This window comes from Trichechus manatus, unplaced genomic scaffold (genome assembly GCF_000243295.1).
Source record: "Trichechus manatus latirostris isolate Lorelei unplaced genomic scaffold, TriManLat1.0 scaffold00002, whole genome shotgun sequence".
Lineage (NCBI taxonomy): Eukaryota > Metazoa > Chordata > Mammalia > Sirenia > Trichechidae > Trichechus > Trichechus manatus.
The window spans coordinates 12,850,251-12,867,586 of NW_004443938.1; the positions used below are offsets into that span (position 1 = coordinate 12,850,251).

At 40.5% G+C, this 17,336-nt stretch overlaps 1 protein-coding gene across 6 annotated transcripts in view; it reads right to left on the bottom strand.

Annotated features, from left to right (window-relative positions):
- The window catches only part of SNX9 (sorting nexin 9), a 60,573-nt gene that overhangs the window by 9,468 nt on the left and 33,769 nt on the right, over positions 1-17,336 (bottom strand). For 4 of the 6 annotated variants that reach the window (XM_023728796.1, XM_023728778.1, XM_012554978.2 and 1 more), the window contains 5 exons: positions 13,673-13,803; positions 10,243-10,346; positions 8,916-9,019; positions 5,057-5,134; positions 914-990 (listed from right to left, as the gene is read on the bottom strand). In XM_023728796.1, the coding sequence (XP_023584564.1) occupies positions 914-990; positions 5,057-5,134; positions 8,916-9,019; positions 10,243-10,346; positions 13,673-13,803 (494 nt within the window). Of the gene's footprint in view, positions 1-913; positions 991-2,555; positions 3,850-5,056; positions 5,135-8,915; positions 9,020-10,242; positions 10,347-13,672; positions 13,804-17,336 lie in introns of those variants that run through there. The other 2 variants (XM_023728809.1, XM_023728785.1) reach the window with 2 other exon arrangements.

Sequence of the window (17,336 nt, forward strand, 5' to 3'; positions counted from 1 at the left end):
TGGTTGCTATGCAACACGTACAGTGCCCTCACTGAAACCTCAGCAATTACTCAACTGCTCCAAACCAGTTCAAAGCCCTGAAAAAACTAGTTAATATTATATGTTTACAAATGAAGTTATTATAGTTTAATGTCTAAATTTTAGCAAAGCATATAAGAATATAAAAAATGAGTATGGTAATCATTTTAAGTGGCGACTTTAAAATTTTCCAACTTTTCTGAATTATAATTTTTTAACAGCTATGTTATAGTTCTAAAAATTAACATAATTTTTAACAAATATCAGGAAAGGAGTTAATGATCATATATCCATGTGTATGTGCATGCATAAACATATATTTCCAGAAGTCATTTGAAAAATTTTTTAATTTAGGATTTGAAACAACTGAGACTGTTATTTCCCTTAAGGGAACATTACTTTGTTTTGTAAAAAGAACTGAAATTGGGCTATTAAAGACTCAATAAAAGTCACCCAGCTATAACAAAGACCAAGTAAGTGCCAGGGACGGTACTGGGCACTCTGTATTTATTAGCAACTGGATCCTGAGAACCACACAGAGCAGACACTACCACTGCCATTTAACACATGAGGAAACCAAGGCTCCGAAAGGTTAAATAAGAGTCCAAACTGGGATTTGAGCCAGTGTTCTTTCCTGTATTTAACCCCTTGGTGGCTAAGATAGGGTCAGAGGCAACAATATTGGAAATTACTCATTTAGATTTCTTAATGACAAATTTATCCACTCACTTTAGCTTAGCCTAAGACATGCTATTATCAAACACAATTAACAAAGATACACAGGCAGAGGAAGAGAAGAGGATATCCAACTGGAAGGTTTTTCTTATGTTCCAAATTGAACAGGCAGATCAGACAGCACACAAACTTCACTTGAATCCTCTGATTACGTTAGTACCTGCTCTGCCACAAGATTGGCAATTTCTTCATATGTCTTTCCTGCTTCTGTTAGTGCATCATTGAGGTCTGTTTCACCTGAAAAGGATGACACTTATATCAGTGGTTTTAAGTCATATATGTTTTCTTTTCACTTGCTTTATTAAAAATTTTCATTATACAATTTCAAACATTTTCAACAATAGAGAGACTAAAATAACAAATCGTCATCTACCTCTCACCCAGCTTCACAAGTAACAAGTGCATGGCCCATCTTGTTTCATCTATGCCCTCCACTCCCTACCACCCCCTTTCACTGGCCATACATTTCACCCATAAATATTTGTCCTTATCAAAAAGATAAGGACTCTTAAAATCAGGACGATATCATTATCACATCTAAGAAAAGACAGTAAATACTTGATGTAAATGGTTCAGTTAGTGTGCGGACATCCCCGACATCTCATAACTGGGCCTCTTGAAGTCGGATCCAAAGAAGGTCCTCGTGGCATACAGCTTGTCTTAGCTCCCTAGTGCTGCTATAGCACAAGTACTTCATGTGGTTAGCTTTCAGGAACAGAGATTTATTATCTCAGTTTAGAAGACTAGAAGTCGGAGTTCAGGGCACCGACTCTAGGGGAAGGCTCTCTGTTGCTCTGGGAGAAAATCCTGGTCTCAGCTTCTTTAGTATTCTTCTCGGTGTTCCTTTGACATCTCCAGGTGGCATCTACCTTTCCCCAATTTGTGTTTACTTCTGTGCCTAATTTCATCTTTTTATAACTCGGAAGTGGTTAAGTTTAAGACATACTCTACACTGATACGGCCTCATTAACATTACAAAGAAAATTCTACTCCCAAATGGGGTTACATCCACAAGTATAGGGGTTAGGATTCCAACAGATATTTTGGGGGGACACAATTCAATGCTTAACACAGCTGATGTGTTTCTTAAGTCTATAGGATACTCCACCCCACTTTTTTTTACAATTTTGGAGTGGTTGTTATGGATTAAATAGGAGCCCTCCTGGCACAATGGTTAGAGTGCTCAGCTGCTAACCAAAAGGTCAGTGATTCGAACCCACCAGGCATACCTCGGGAGAAAACTGTGATAGTCTGTTCCTGTAAAGAGTATAGCCTTGGAAACTCTGTGAGGCAGTTCTACTCTGTCCCACAGGGTTGCTATGAGATGGAATCGACTTGATGGCAATGGATTTGGTTTTTGGTTTTATGGATTAAATTGTGTCCCCTCAAAGTATATGTAGAAGTTCTAACCTCTGTGTCTGTGAATGTAACCCTGTTTGGAAACAGCGATCTTATTTTATTATGTTAATAAGGTCATACTAAAGTAAGGTGGTGTCTTAGTTATCTAGTGCTGCTATAACAGAAATACCACAAGTGGATAGCTTTAACAAACAGAAATATATTCTCTCACAGTTTAGGAGGCCAGACATCTGAATTCAGGGCACCAGCTCCAGGGGAAGTCCTTCTCTCTCTGCTGGCTCTGGGAGAAGGTCCTTGTCTTCTTTTAACATCTGTGGGCCCGGCGTTCCTTGGAGATCTGCATGTGTCTTGGCATCAATCTTCCCCTGGGTCTAGGAGGTTCTCAGCACAGGGACTCCTGGTCCAAAGGACGTGCACTGCTCCCGGCTCTTCTTTCTTGGTGGTAGGAGGTCCCTCTCTCTCTGCTCCCTTCTCTCTCCTTGTATCTCTTGCAAGATAAAAGGTGATGCAGGCCATACCCCAGAAAAACTCCGCTTACAATGCTGGGACCTGAGTAAGGGTGTTGCAACCTACCCCAATCCCCTAACAACTGATTGGCTGATCACATCAGATGACACCATGGGGGATGGTGACATCATTACATAAGTGCCAAACCACTGACAATCATGGCCAAGTCGACACATAGTTTTGGTGGACATAATTTAATCTATGACAGGTGAGCTCTAAACCTAATACCTTCAGAGTGGCGTCTTAAAAAAGGGAGTACAGATGCAGAGATACAGACACAGGCAGAGGAAGGAGGCCACGTGAGGATCCTGGTACAGGCTGAGGAATGCCAAGAAACACCCATGGCTGCCAGAGGCTGAAAGGGACAATGAAGGATCTTCTACAGCAGACAGAGCATAGCCCTGCTGACACCTAGCCTCCCAAACTGTGGGACAGTAAACTCATGTTCTTTAAAATCATCCACTTGCTTATTTTTGTTACGGCAGCACTAGGAAACTAAGATGGGGTGTTGAAGAAACCAAGTCATGTGCCTTGGTGCCCACACTCTGGGGTGATGTTTAACACGGTCCTCTGTCCCCTGGATTTTCTCTGAACTAGTCATTAGATCTAGAAGCTTGATCAGATTCAGAAGGCACAGTGGCAGTTACTTCTGTTTGTTACGATGCTAGAAGCCATGATGATCACTGCCTAGATCTTTCACTTTACTAGGGGTTTGCAGAATGATGCTATTCCACTTCTGTCATCCCTTCTGCATTAGCTGAAATACTTGTGTAAAGAGAAACTTCCTTTTATCAACATTTTGGTTACCCTGAGGTATAACGGAATAAGAAAGGCACGTTAAATGCTTGATTCTTTCTTTTTATTTATAATGTTCAGACTAAGCTGATATCCAGTATTCTCTAAAGGTGCCTGAGATTAGTTTCTTAATGGATCACTGCAATTCTGGATTTAAAGATATTTGATACATGCCATTCCACAGCAATTATTACTTTATAATAATATATTATTATAAATAATACATTATTATCAATTGTTAACATATATTTTATATAATACAGTTCTCAAATTTTCTCCTCACGGGCCAGGAGAAAGCTCTTCGAGTTGGCGTCTGAGTTCTTTTGCGGTAACCTCAAGGGGCCTTGGTTCTTCTTGGTGGGAAATGGTGTTGAGAAATCACCCTCTGGGTGGCGCTAGAGGTGCTTGTTACAGGACTGGGTAGTGGTTTCTAGGCTTTTTCAGTGAATAGAGGAAGGCAAATTGTAGTTTGTTTTTTAAAGAGGAAAACATAATGAGTGCATACTGGTATTTCTAATCCAAACTGAGTATTGGGGGTTATTCTTAGTTTAAAATGTTTTATTTTTTGTTCTAAGAAATCTTAGTTGCTAATAACAATAGTGACAAATTACTATCTGCTTTATCCAATACACAAAATAGTTTCAGAATAGCAATACCAATATTATATTGCTGGCTATATGACATTTGAAAGCAATTTTAAGTTTTGTTGTTTTTTTTTACAGTTTTTGCTGCTTATTCTCCTAGGCCCCAGTTTCCTTATTTTGAAAATGAAGGAATCAGACTAATGAACCTTCAAGGCTCCCTTCTAGTCTAAAAGTGTTGATTCATAATAACACACATTGTAAGCCAGGCCAGCAAGAAGAACTCAGATATATGAGGCCTAAATCTTACATTTTTGTGAGTTACTGATTTCCTGTGCCTTGAAATACTCAGAAACTTACATCCAAAGACCCATCTTCCCTGGGTACCTGGATAAACACCCTGGTGAAAGGACTAATTCTATACTCTTTGTAAGTGACCTGACAAATCCTTTCTACTTCTTACCTGCTCCATAAGCCAAATGGAGCAAATACAAACTGAACCACAGAGGAAAAGCAGCTACCTTGTTCTCACAGGTGCTGTCGATGTAAACGTACAATGAAGTCTAATATTACGTATATCTCATAACACCATAAATGAGATATACATTTACGAGGTAAGCTGGAAACAATTATGAGTTATGGAGAGACTTAAGGCAACATGCATTTTTTTTACTTAGTCAAACATTTTTCCTTCAAATGAACTCGGTGAAAGCTGGCCTTTATAACAGGAAGATTTTACTCTAGAGTATGGCAGAGAGAGAAAAGCAAGGGTAGAATGTAGCATACCACAGCTACTGTTACAGTAAAACAAAAGAACTGTATCTGAGAACAAAAAACCGCAAACAAGTTTGCAAGGAAATAACACATTACAATGACCCTCTGCCTTCTGAAAAGCAATAAGGTGAAGTTACAATGGTCCTGAGTGCAGTAGCCTGGCCAACTTAAACACCAGGACAAGGAGGCTCAACTGCAGAGTTACTGTTTGTTTGCAAGGGCCAGAGAAGGGTGGGAAGTCTGGCCAAGACACTACAGGCCCAGTGAAGGACTGAGTAAAGACATACCTTGATAGCCGCTCGAGCTGAACACTGTGGCTAAGCTCTGCAAGGCCTTTCCTATCTTCTGATACTCCTTGGGTAATGCTGAAAGAGAAGAAGGAGCAGGTTGCTAACTATCCTCTGAGCAAACTGAAATGGGATTCAACTATTTTCTAAAAGTGATTACTCTCATAATAGAAGAATCTGATGTGATTCAAAATAGTCCATATTCTTTAGGAAAATAATGATGCAAAAACGCCTGTTTGACACATGACGTGTGCGGTCAATGGTGGGGGCTGTTATTACTAACCGTCACCACGGCCACGGTCTCATTCGCTGGAGGAAATAAAAGTGCGAACAGAAGCTCATCTAGGGAGGACTGACAGTTCACAAATGGCCTTCACACAACCCGTCGCCTCACAAGAGCCCTCCTACCAGAGGCAGACACCCCACCTCCATTTTAGGGGCTAGAAAATATGGCTCAGAGAAGTCAACCAGCATCCCCAAAGTCACGTAGCTAAGAAATGGTGCGACTGGCACTTGTGATTCCAAATACACTGCTTTCCCCGCTGTGTTACGCAGGTATGTATAAAATGATCATTAAAAAAAGCAAGCAAGCAAGAAAAAGACTGAAAGCAAGCCACATAGTGTGGAGAGAAATCACTATGGTAAGGCATCACTAGCCCAGGGAGGGGCTGGCCTTTTCTCATCTGTGTAAGGGGAAGATTTACTGAAGGACTGCTAAGCTTCCTTCTAGTGCTTAAAGTTCTACGATTCTAGGGTCATTCTGAAGAACTTCCAGAGAAGAGTCGTTATATCCTAAGCAACTTTCTTTGCACATAAGCTAACCAAACTAAACCCACTGCTGCTGAGTCAACTGTGACTCACAGAGACCCTACAGGACAGGGTAGAACTGCCCGTAGGGTTTCCAGGGCTGTAAATCTTTACGGAAGCAGACTGCCACATCTTTCTCCTGTGGAGGGGCTGGTGGGTTCAAAGAGCCGTCCTTCTGGTTAGCAGCCGAGCACTTTACCCACTGCGCAACCAGGGCTCACCTTCCTTTGCATATAGTCCCCTCAGACTCATCTGTCACTTTTCAAAAGAAATCACTATTTGCATTGGAAGACTTACTGCAATGAAAGAAGAAAAAGAAAATCTCAAATACTTCTTTAAAAAAATCTACCAATTACCAATTGCTATTGAATCAATTCTGACTCATGGTGACCTCGTAAGTGTCAGAATAGAACTGTGCCCCACTGGGTTTTCAATGGCTGATTTTTCAAAAGTAGACTGCCAGGCCTTTCTTCTGAGGCACCTCTAGGTGGACTTGAACCTCCAGCCTTTCAGTTAGTAGTCAAGCATGTTAACAGTCGGCACCACCCGGGGACTCCTAAAAAATCTAGGCTAGAGAAATGAGGAGTGCGGGCTATGAGCTGTGGTAATGAAGAACCGTGAATCCAGACTATCTTAGTTCATTTTTCTTTTTTTTTTTTGGAATTAAAAAAAATATTTTTGTTAAAAAAAATTTATATTTTAACCCAAGTGTCCTTAAATATTTTACTTTTCACATTTCTTGGGTGAAAACAAACACTTAAACTTTCCTGTTTGCTCAAGTCTATTCACCACTTCAACAACAACCAAAAAGCCCCCTCCCCAACTTCCTCTCCTCATGTGATATTCGGAGGCTCATACTGGACAGAATATTAGAATCATCTAGAGACCTTTTTCAAAATTCTAATGTCTGGCTTCTACTTCCATTGCTCATGGAAGCCTGCTCATTATAATTTCTAGAAAATTTTTTTAAATTAGAATGTCTAGAAAATTTTTAAGCTTCCCAAATAATTCTAATGTGCAGCCAGAGTTGCAAACTACTGCAATAAAGCATCAGAGTGAGGGCAGGGTTTTTTTTTTTTCTTTTGGGTGTGTTTACGGAAACCCTGGTGGCGTAGTGGTTAAGAGCTACAGCTGCTAACCAAAAGGTCAACAGTTCAAATCTACCAGATGCTCCTTGGAAATTCTGTGGGGCAGTTCTACTCTGCCCTATAGGATCACTATGAGTCGGAATCGACTTGATGGCAATAGGTTTGGTTCTTTTTTTGGTTTGTAAAAGAGAGAGTGGGAAAAGGAGCAAAACTAATTTTTATTATATAAGAATGCCTTTAAGCTCCAGATAGTGCATTGTAACTCAGTTTTAATAAACTGTTAACTCTTCTACACTGCAGTTTTTGCCTCTATACCTGGAGTGAGAAACACAAAATATGCTAGTTTTCGCTGCCCTTTGTAGGCCACAGGTCTCTGTTGAAACTACTTAGTTCTGCCGCTGTAACATGGAAGTAGCCAGAGACAACATGTAAGTAAATGGGTGTGGCTGTGTTCCAATAGAACTTTTTTACAACAGTAGGTGGCGGGCCGAGTTGGCCCGCAGGCCGAAGTTTGCCAGCCTCTGATACAAGGCTGAGATTTTCAGATCTGGATTTAATAGATCTTCATAATGCTATTGCCTGTGCTCCGCTATCTTAATAATTCACCCAAAAGTCACTCCACATTTAGTTTCCTCTTCATTAAAACTATCCTTTTATTTCAAATTCTGATTCGTCTCCTTTAGGGGAAAAAATACTACCTTAAAAAATTTGCAAAAACAGATAATTAAGCTTTTTCCTATGCTGAACACCAAAATACTGATACAATTTAAAAGTGAGCACGTATTACTTTTAGAATTCAAAGTAGAAGGCATCTTTATTAAAAAAAACAAACAAAAAAAAACAAAACCCACTGGATACAACCAATACTCCTATAGGGTGTATCAGTGGAAGGCCAGGAAATTCTTAGTGACAGACTCGCCATGCCCATTTCCCCTGAGACTAACATGCTGGACCACGACCAGAACCCGCCCTCCCTTCAGGACTCAGGAGGCTGTGCTCACAATCAGGGCAGAACGACACAGAGGGGAGAAAAACCCTGAAGCGCACAAGCCCAGCATTTCAGTGACGGGAAAGTCATCATCACCATCTGGGCTTAGAGAGCAACAGGGCAGCATGCTGTGGCACTGTACCGCTGGACACTTGACAGGGCTTTTCTGTCCTGGGCCATTCGGCAACAGAGCTGCATAGGAAAAGACGGGGGAGCAGAATGCCAGTCTGCAAACAAAGAAAAGGGAGAGCAGGCAAGAAATCCTTAAGGATCTAGAAGCAACAGGCAGAAAACTGGCTGACAGGCCCACTCTTCCCCAGTCTGACTTCTTATATATTTTCCACCATCAACTATGCTGGTTTTTACTTTTTTTAAAAAAAAAAGAAAAAATGGCTTTAGTCAAATACAGGAACCCTGGTGGCACAGTGGTTAAGCTCTTGGCTCCTAACTGAAAGGTTGCTGATTCGAACCCACCAGCAGCTCCACGGGAGAAAGATGCAGCAGTCTGCTACCGTAAAAGATTTATAGCCTTGGAAACCCTATGGGCAGCTCTACTCTGTTCTACAGGGTCGCTATGAGTCAGAATCGACTCAATGGCTACGGGTTTTTTTTTTTTTTTTTTGGCTTAGTCACATACACATCTTCCCAAATGTAATTAGATTAAAAATAAACCATAAGCACTCTTTAAACATGCAAAAAGATTCATTCTCCATAGATTACAAAGCTCAAAATAACTGGAAATATTTGAGCTTGGTGATTTTCTGAGATATCTTGAACTGGCTTTGTCAGAGTAAATTTTCAGTTACTTAGCTAGGGCTAGGGGTGAGGTTAATCACAGGTACAGGAACGACAGTACTTCAGTTCACCACATTCATTTCTGTTTGCGGTGGGACGCTTCCTCCCCAGTGTGACCCAGGGTCTGAGGCTGAGCGTGGGCAACCCCTGCAGACCCCTAGCAGCTGCGGGAGCCACTTACGTCCTGTGCACCGCTTCCAGTGCTCCTGCCCCACCGTCAGCAGCTCCTTGACGCCGTCGTCCATGGCTTTGGTGAACTTACCCACAGCATCACACTTCTGCTCTCTGTGGGCAAAAGCAGCCTGTCACTCACAGAGAAAGCACAGCCAGGCAGTGCTACCAAACTTTTGGACAAGTGTTCCTTATGGTCGGGCAGACTCATCCCAAACAACCGCAGTCCCTTGTTTTCTGGCATTTTAACAACTGTCCTTTCACTAAATTGGTCTTAAAAACAGGCTTGATTCAGGTGTTTTGGAGAACTACTTAAAAGTCCATCACTTATGTTTTAACTTTGTTTCCTCTTCAATTCCTTGTCAATTTTAACTAAAAATTTTCTGAAGTAAATAAAAGCAGCATTTGATGAATATCTTATTTAGAGAAATTCTAATCACTGGAGATACTCTCAAATCCTGGCTATAAAACACTAATACAGGTTGCTTATGGTGGCTGTTCGTTCATTCCAACAAGTTCTTTACGAGCCACAGAACATAATCCGGATAGACAACCATCACTAAGTGACCCTGAAGAATATTTACTGACATGAAAAGACCATCACAACACACTGCAAGATGAAAGGGGCAGGGGATCAGACAGCGAGCACAGCGCAAGGTCGTTTTTGTTTAAAAAAAAAACGAAGACAATACACCAACATATTAACATTGATTTTCTCCCTGGGTCGTTAGAGGATTGTGTGTGTGGTTTATTTCCTTGTATTTTTGGTCATACATAAGCAATGATTTTATGATGAGAAAAAAGCTTCTTAAAATTAAAAAAGCGAAGATTTCTTATTAGTCCTTACATAGAAAAAGAATTACTCCAAATTTTCAACTGAACCTACATTTTAAAAAAGATTAAAAACAAGAGATTAAACACATACACACACACACGCGCACACACACACACAGGAAAAGCAGGTCAGAGACTGCTCCCTTCAAGGGCAACATTCAGAGGGAGTTTTCTTTGTTGGCTATTACTTGGTGTCTGAGGACTCCACGCCACTGTGTTTCATCAGACCTTATTGGAAGTAACTACTAAGCACTGTATCAACTATGAAGTCACCAAGTTCAAGGTAAAAAGGCAGCAGACTTCAATCCCACACTGTGGTTAGAAAGAGCCCTCTCACGCACACATGCTGTCTGTCTTCCTTGCATTCTGACTACAAACCCTGCTCATTTCAACAGCCTCAGTCTGACAATCTCAATTCCAGCTACGGCCACGCTGGCTGAGATCTGTGCGCCAAGGAGGCAGATCAAGCTTGAGAAGAAGGAGCTTTTGGCAGTATCTCTTACATTTCCAGTAAGTCCAAGTCAGGTGCCTCTGGTTCCATGGTGGAAAATATCATAACTCCCACCAGCTCATCTTTTTCAGCCTTCCTTTTTCCAGTTTTCCATTCCTGTAAATAAGAGCAACGTGACGTTAAAGGGGACAGCAGAGTCAGACTGGCCTTTTGAAATTCCCCAACAGAACTGGCTCTCTGATCATCTCTATCTTCCTAATTTTCAGGAAGCGGGCCCCGTGCCATTCGCTCTGCACCCTGGGCCAACCACCCGTACATCTCAGATGTAATCACTGTGCAGAACAGTCCATATGAGACCAAGACTTTGGGAGGTGAGGTGAGGTGGTCACTTTTCCAAATGGCTACCAGTCTAAACATATGCTATAAATTCTGGCAAAGTACCTTGCATTTTTAGGTTAACTGTTTTCCAAAAACGATTAACACTTTTCTAAAATACATGATGGGAACCACCATAATGAGTGATTAAAAACAAAAATTATTGTAAGCGATACACAACACAAACACACACAACAGAAAAGTACACAAAATAAAAATAAACCATGCAGTGAATTCTTACGAAGTACATACCTGTGTAACTACCATCTAGGCCAAGAAAGAGGAAACCCCCCTCATGCACCTTCCCAATCACTACCCTTTCCCTCCCCACCAAGGCAACCATTATCCTTTCTTTTATGGTAATCATTTCCTGGGCTTCCTTTAGAGTTCCACCATCTAAGCAGGCATCCCTGAACAGTGCTACTAGTTTTCCGACATTGTGTAAATGGAATCATACAGTATGCACTCTTTTATGCCTTTATTATTTTATGGCTTCTTTTGCTCAACCTTATGCTTATAAGATCTATCTACATTGTTGTGTGTGTGGCTACAGTTCATTCATTTTCACTACTATATCATATTCCATTGTATGACTATTCCTCAATTTACTTCTCCATTCTACTTCCGGAAGCCTCCCTCCCTGCTAAGTGATGAATAAAAAGCTGCTAGGTCATGCCTCACGGTGATATGTGCATGTGTTTGTTAGGCATGCTCGGTCAGGAGAGTATGTTCAACTTTAGGAGATAATGCCAAACTGTTTTCCAAAGTGGTCTTGCCACTTTTCACTCCCACCTGTAGGGGGCGTCCCAGCAGCTGTTCCCATCACCACGATGACACTCGGTAAGGTCAGTCTAAGTTTAGCTACTGTGACAAGTGTGCAGTAGTATCTCATTGTGGTTTTAATTTGCATCTCCTTGATTACTAATGAGATTAACTTTTTATAATTTGTGGTCATTCAGATACGTTCTTCTTGTGACACACGTGGTCAAATCTCCCTACTGTTTTTCTACTGGGTGATTAGATTTCCTTTACGGTGAGTCCTTTTTGTGTTTATTTCAGAAATCCTTCCCTGCTCTCAGAGGGTGCAGGTATTCTCTTTGTTATCTTCTAGAAGCTTTATCACTTTGCCTTTCACGTTTGGATTTGCTATTGGAAACTGATTTTTACAAACACTTAATACAGTAGAAACTTTCAAATACATACAAAAGTAGAGAGAAAAGTACAATAAACCCTTCCAGGTTCAGCTTCAATAACTATCAACATCTGCCAACTTGTTTTATTTACTTTTCTACATTCCAAAAAAAAATTCTTTTGTGCCTATTTTAAGTAAACTTTCAGACATCATATCATTTTGCCTGTATTTCCTTATGTGTCTTTAACAGATGAGGTCATGTTTGTAAAACATAACCACAATACCAATATTACTCCTAACAAAATTAACAAGTACAGCCACCGTCTCTACCAAGTCTTATTTCTTCATAGAAAAATAAATCTATAGCAAGCTGATAGTATCTGAAGGACCAAACCAAAAAAAGTAATCCTGTTGCCGCTGAGTTGATTCTGACTCACAGCAACCCTACAGGACAGAGCAGAACTGCCTCATAGGATTTCCAAGGAGCGGCTGGTGGATTTGAACTGCCAAACTTTTGGTTAGCAGACAAGCTCTTAACCACTTCACCGGTTTGAAGGTCAATCACCAGGAAAAAACAAAAGATCAGGTCTAGATTTATTAGTATTCTTAAACCCCACGCTGCATAAAATATGACCGTTAGAAGTACTTTCTAAATCAAATTCTTGGCAAATCAACCAAATAAGCCCTTGCTAAAGTCCTCTGGGTAACCAGTACAGGCAAATGTGGAGGTTAGTTCCATGTAGTTTTTGTAACTACGAAGTAACCAAATTGGTTTTCATAGAGAACCTACTCCAAGAACTTGGCTTCACTGCTGTACGGCTACGCGACATACTGGCTGAACAGCATGTCGAAACAGAAAAACTGGGGTTTCTGGAGCAGCCTGCAAAGCTAGACCTATGATATACACAAAATACAAAGAAAGGCTGAGCCCTCAAGGTTTGCTGACTCCCTCCCTGATTACATACAAAACATTCAAACAAGCCTCCTAAATCTAGAAATAACTGAAAAGAAGATCCAAATGATTATATGAAGTATATGCATGTCTATCAATGTAACACAGACAGAACCCTGATACTTCTATTTGTTTTTATGAATGTTTTCACTTTAACAGGACAAAAGTACTGCCAAGATGCTCAGCAAGTAAATCTCTATCTGAAAGTTTCAACAAGGTTTACATAATATCCTATTATTTGATTAAAGCCAAAAATAACTTCACGACTTTTACCCAGAATTATAATCTATTTTTTTAGTATCTGCCACTGGCTTCCAACCTTTGTTCTTTAGAGTGTTTTCTAAAATATTTAATATTTGTTATGAAAGGAGAGAAATTATGGAGAGAACGTCTTTAGAGAACAAAAAAATACAATTAAAAGTACAGTAAAAGCTTACTTTTCCCAAAGCAGACAATAATGAAATGTCAAGCAGAAGACAACTTTTCTCTTGACTTTAAAAAAGAGCAGATGATCACTGGCAGGTAATTGCCCACAGCGGTGGGCAGAGAGACCAGCATCTACTCTGGGCTCACAATGCGGTTAGGGAAAAGCACCTTGGTTCTGAGAAGAAAGGCTGGTCTCTGAGCCTTTCACAAGGCTGTAATGTTGTAGGGCCGAAGCATGGCTATCTATGCCCTCACTTCCCTCTGACAATACGCTGTGCAGTTTGGGATCTATCCTAGTTTTTAAAGCACGTGAGAAAAAATTCATCGTCCTACTCTATCCTTTACCCCTGCCCACCCTGCGCCAACCCACTACCAGTTTCTGGGAAACCATGGGCAAGCAGTTCTTTCATATATCCTGACTCATTGGTCATCACTAATATCCTCGGCTGGGACTGGGTTTCTGCCTTCCCATTGTCTTTGGAGGAAATGAGATATAACCAGCTAAGCAACATAATTTTAGCTCCATTCAGACATGAGTCCAGTGTGAACATGAGAACTCTTAATATCCTCTCAGGCCACCATCATAAAATGTCCCACCTTTTCATCCCGGAAATTGAGGAACTGTTGGAAAACCTCGCTTTCTGAGATGACAGGATGCCGGCACATCCTGGTCATCCACCCCTGGAGTCTCTCCATGCGCATTTTGATGAATTCCTCTTCAAAGCGACCTGCAAGAGACACGCCAAGTGTGATGTGCAACTCGTCCAAAAGGAATTACTACTACTACTACAGCCGGAAAGCCCTCTGTGGCTACGGCTACTGTGTAGAAAGCTATTTAATAAAAGCTAGATCTTGCGGACTTTTCCCTAACCTAAACACAGGCCACATACTGAATGCCCAGAGGCCACTAGAGGATGCAAACAGGCTTTCTAGTTTTTAAGAAGGGAAGTCCAATTTAAAACACATACAACCCTTTTTACGACGACAAGAATCATCACGACCTCAAAGTGCCATTTTCTTCATGGATTCCTAAAGAACTCAATAAACTTAACAGAAAATCTTATCTCAAAATGAAAAATATCTATTATCTAACAAATTAACATTATGCCAGCTGCTGTGTAGTCACACAAAGCCCTGCTGGAAAGAAGGGAGTGATAAAGCGGAAGTTAACGAGTAAGTCTTACAATGCATGCAATTTCTACATTTGTAAAAATGTGTTCAAGTGCAATATAATTCAACACCTACAAATTTAAATGTAGTATTTATGAAAAGTGACTCAGGGCTGCAGCTCTTCTCCCCCTTCCTTTTTTATTTTTTAAGTTACTTAAAGTGAAAACTGAAAAATAGGTATTTATTTTCATGTTTGTGATACAAAAAAGGTTCTGTCCTAGAACTTAAGATCATACTGAAGCAGAGCTTAAACAGTCATGTTTCTGCTTTAAAAGTAGAAAATCAGCTTAATAAAGATACTAAACAATGAGGAAACACTGAGAATCTCTATAAGCCTAAGAAACAAAAATTACTACTCGTTAAGAGGCTTCTGGAGGTGGGATTCTGTCTACAGCTGAATGAGATCAGCTAATCCTATCCCCACAAAGCAACAACAGTCAGTCCTCATTATTCACAGTTTCCATATTCACAAATCTGTTAAAATACTCAGTATGCTGAGTGTCCCCAGATGTGGAATTTAGCAGACAAAAGCCAAGACGAATAGATGAAACAGCTACTATAAATACGTTCAGAGAACTAAAGGAAACCATGTTTTAAAAATTAAAGAAAAATGTGAAAGGAATCAACACACTGAGATCCTCAAGAAGACGAAACTATAAAAAAGAAACAAATGGAAATTCCAGAGCTGACAAACACAATCACTGAAAAAAAAAATTCACTGTAGTGGCTCAGCAGATTCAAGATGGTGGAAGAAAGAATTGGTGAATTTGAAGATAGATCAATAGGAGTCACCTAAGGTGAAGAACAGGGCAAAAACTTGAAGTAAAATGCACAGAGCCTCAGGAAACACCAAGCCTACCAACATGATTGTAGTGGGATTTCCAGGAGAACAGAAAAAAATATTTGAAGACATCATGGCCAAAAACTTGCCAAATCTGATGGGTAACTTTAGTCTACACATTTAAGAAAGCGCAACAAACTGTACGTAGGATAAACACAAAAAGACCCACACTGGATGTGGCAGAATCAAACTGCTGAAAGACGAAAAGAAAATCTTAAAAGCAGTAAAAGAAAAACAACCACATCACACAGCGATCGTTACTGTACATAAATTTTAAAACATTTTTTAAAAAGCACAGCATGGATCTTCCTTTAGAAATTACATGTGAAAATAAGCAAGAGGCTTTTGATAGAAGAGCATTAGAGACGTGAACAGCACAATAGTTCTGGACACTTCCTGTATATTAAAGAATTTCAAATTTTCCAGTTATTGAGTAGAGATGAAATAGTACATAAACTTAAGTGATGCAGAGACAAAGTCTTACCCCTCAGAAAGGAGAGGACCATCTCTCCAGGAGAGAAAAGACCAAGTCAGCATGGACCTGGGCTAAACCGAAATCCTCAATATGAGTGAACTATGCTGAGAGTCTGTTGCCTAATCACTGGTGGAAATTTAATGATTCTTACTTATTGAAAAACTGTCCTCCTGAGAATTTTTCTGACATAGCTGGTTCATCTCCAAACTATGACTTCAGATGTTATTCTATGCTTGGTTAAGATTTCCACACAAGGTTCCAGAGAATCAAAACAAAAGGGAAAGGGGGACTTCTATGTTTCCATTTTCAATGAACCTTACAGTTTTCACTTGTTGCTGTGTGCCATCGAGTCGATCCTGACTCACAGCAACCCTATAGGACAGAGTAGAACTGCCCTCTAGGGTTTTCTAGGCTGTTACCTTTAAGGGAGCAGATCACCAGGTCTTTTCTCCCACAGAGCCACTGGTGCGTTCGAAGCGCCGACCTTTTGGTTAGCAGCCGAGTGCTTAGCCACTGCGCCACCAGGGCTCCTTACAGTTTTCATTAAGTATGTGAATATACCAGTTTTGCACAGCCCAGAAATAAAAACCAAATTCATTCAATATTATTTCACAGGGAACAAAATCTATAAACAAAAAATGTTAACTGTTTAAAGTTCTCCATGGATTAATTATCAAGTCCACTGAAATATCCTGATGTCATCTACTTCATTACTTTTCCTTTCTCCCTCCAGGATGAAGTGAGAGGGGAGTTTTTCTATAATAATGATCTTGTGCAGTGGGGGTGGGAGACAAACGAGAGAGAAGGGGGAATAAAGTCACTTCTGTGCTTCCCGATTTCCTCGGCACACAGCCCAGCCAGTGAACCAAAGCTCAACTTTCCTCACACAGAGGGCTGTTGCTTTCCTGCTCTCCTATGACATCCCTCTGGCTGCATGCCTTTTTTTAAAAAAAAAAAACAAACGAATTTTCCTATGGGAGGGGAGCCATGACTCTATGATGCTTTGAAATAACACTCAATTATCTGAATCAGGATAAACAACACATGTAAAACCTAAAAGATAGAAAAAACCCCAACAACTCTTAAATAGCTCATCAATCCGTTTACATTGGGCACACTGTGCTAATCAAGTTGACAAAGGAGAGTACAAAATTCACCAAAACACTGAAATTTGAAAATAAGGAGAAAAAGAACTGAAGTTTTCAGGGATAAAAGTCTAAATTTTTAAAAAGTGGCTGAGATTTAAAGCAATAAGGACGACAAGAACCAGGGACAGGCAGCTTGTGAACTGGGTGTAGGACTGGGGGAGGGAGCACCCCGAGCGGGAGGAAGCAGTACTCACAGCCTGCCTGGCTGTCCTAAGGACGGCTTTCATGAAACTGCCCAGCCCCACTGGGGGCTGCCAAGGCGTAACCCACACGGCTGCCTGGACGTGTTGATCTACCCGCGATGCGCCCACTCTCCATTGTGCTGGGATAACTTGAAATGTTTGAAAAATTTTCAAAAAAATCAAAACAACAATTTGTTAAAAATAACACTACAAAGAATGGGAATTCCAGCTTAACTGTGCTCATGAGGAACCTATACATAGACAAAGAGACAGTCATTCAAACAGAACAAGGGGACACTGTGTGGTTTAAAATCAGGAAAGGTATGCATCAGTGTTATATCCTTTCACCATACTTATTCAATCTCTACACTGAGCAAATAATCTGAGAAGCTGGACTACATGAAGAAGAAAGGGGCATCAAGATTGGAGGAAGACTCATCAACAA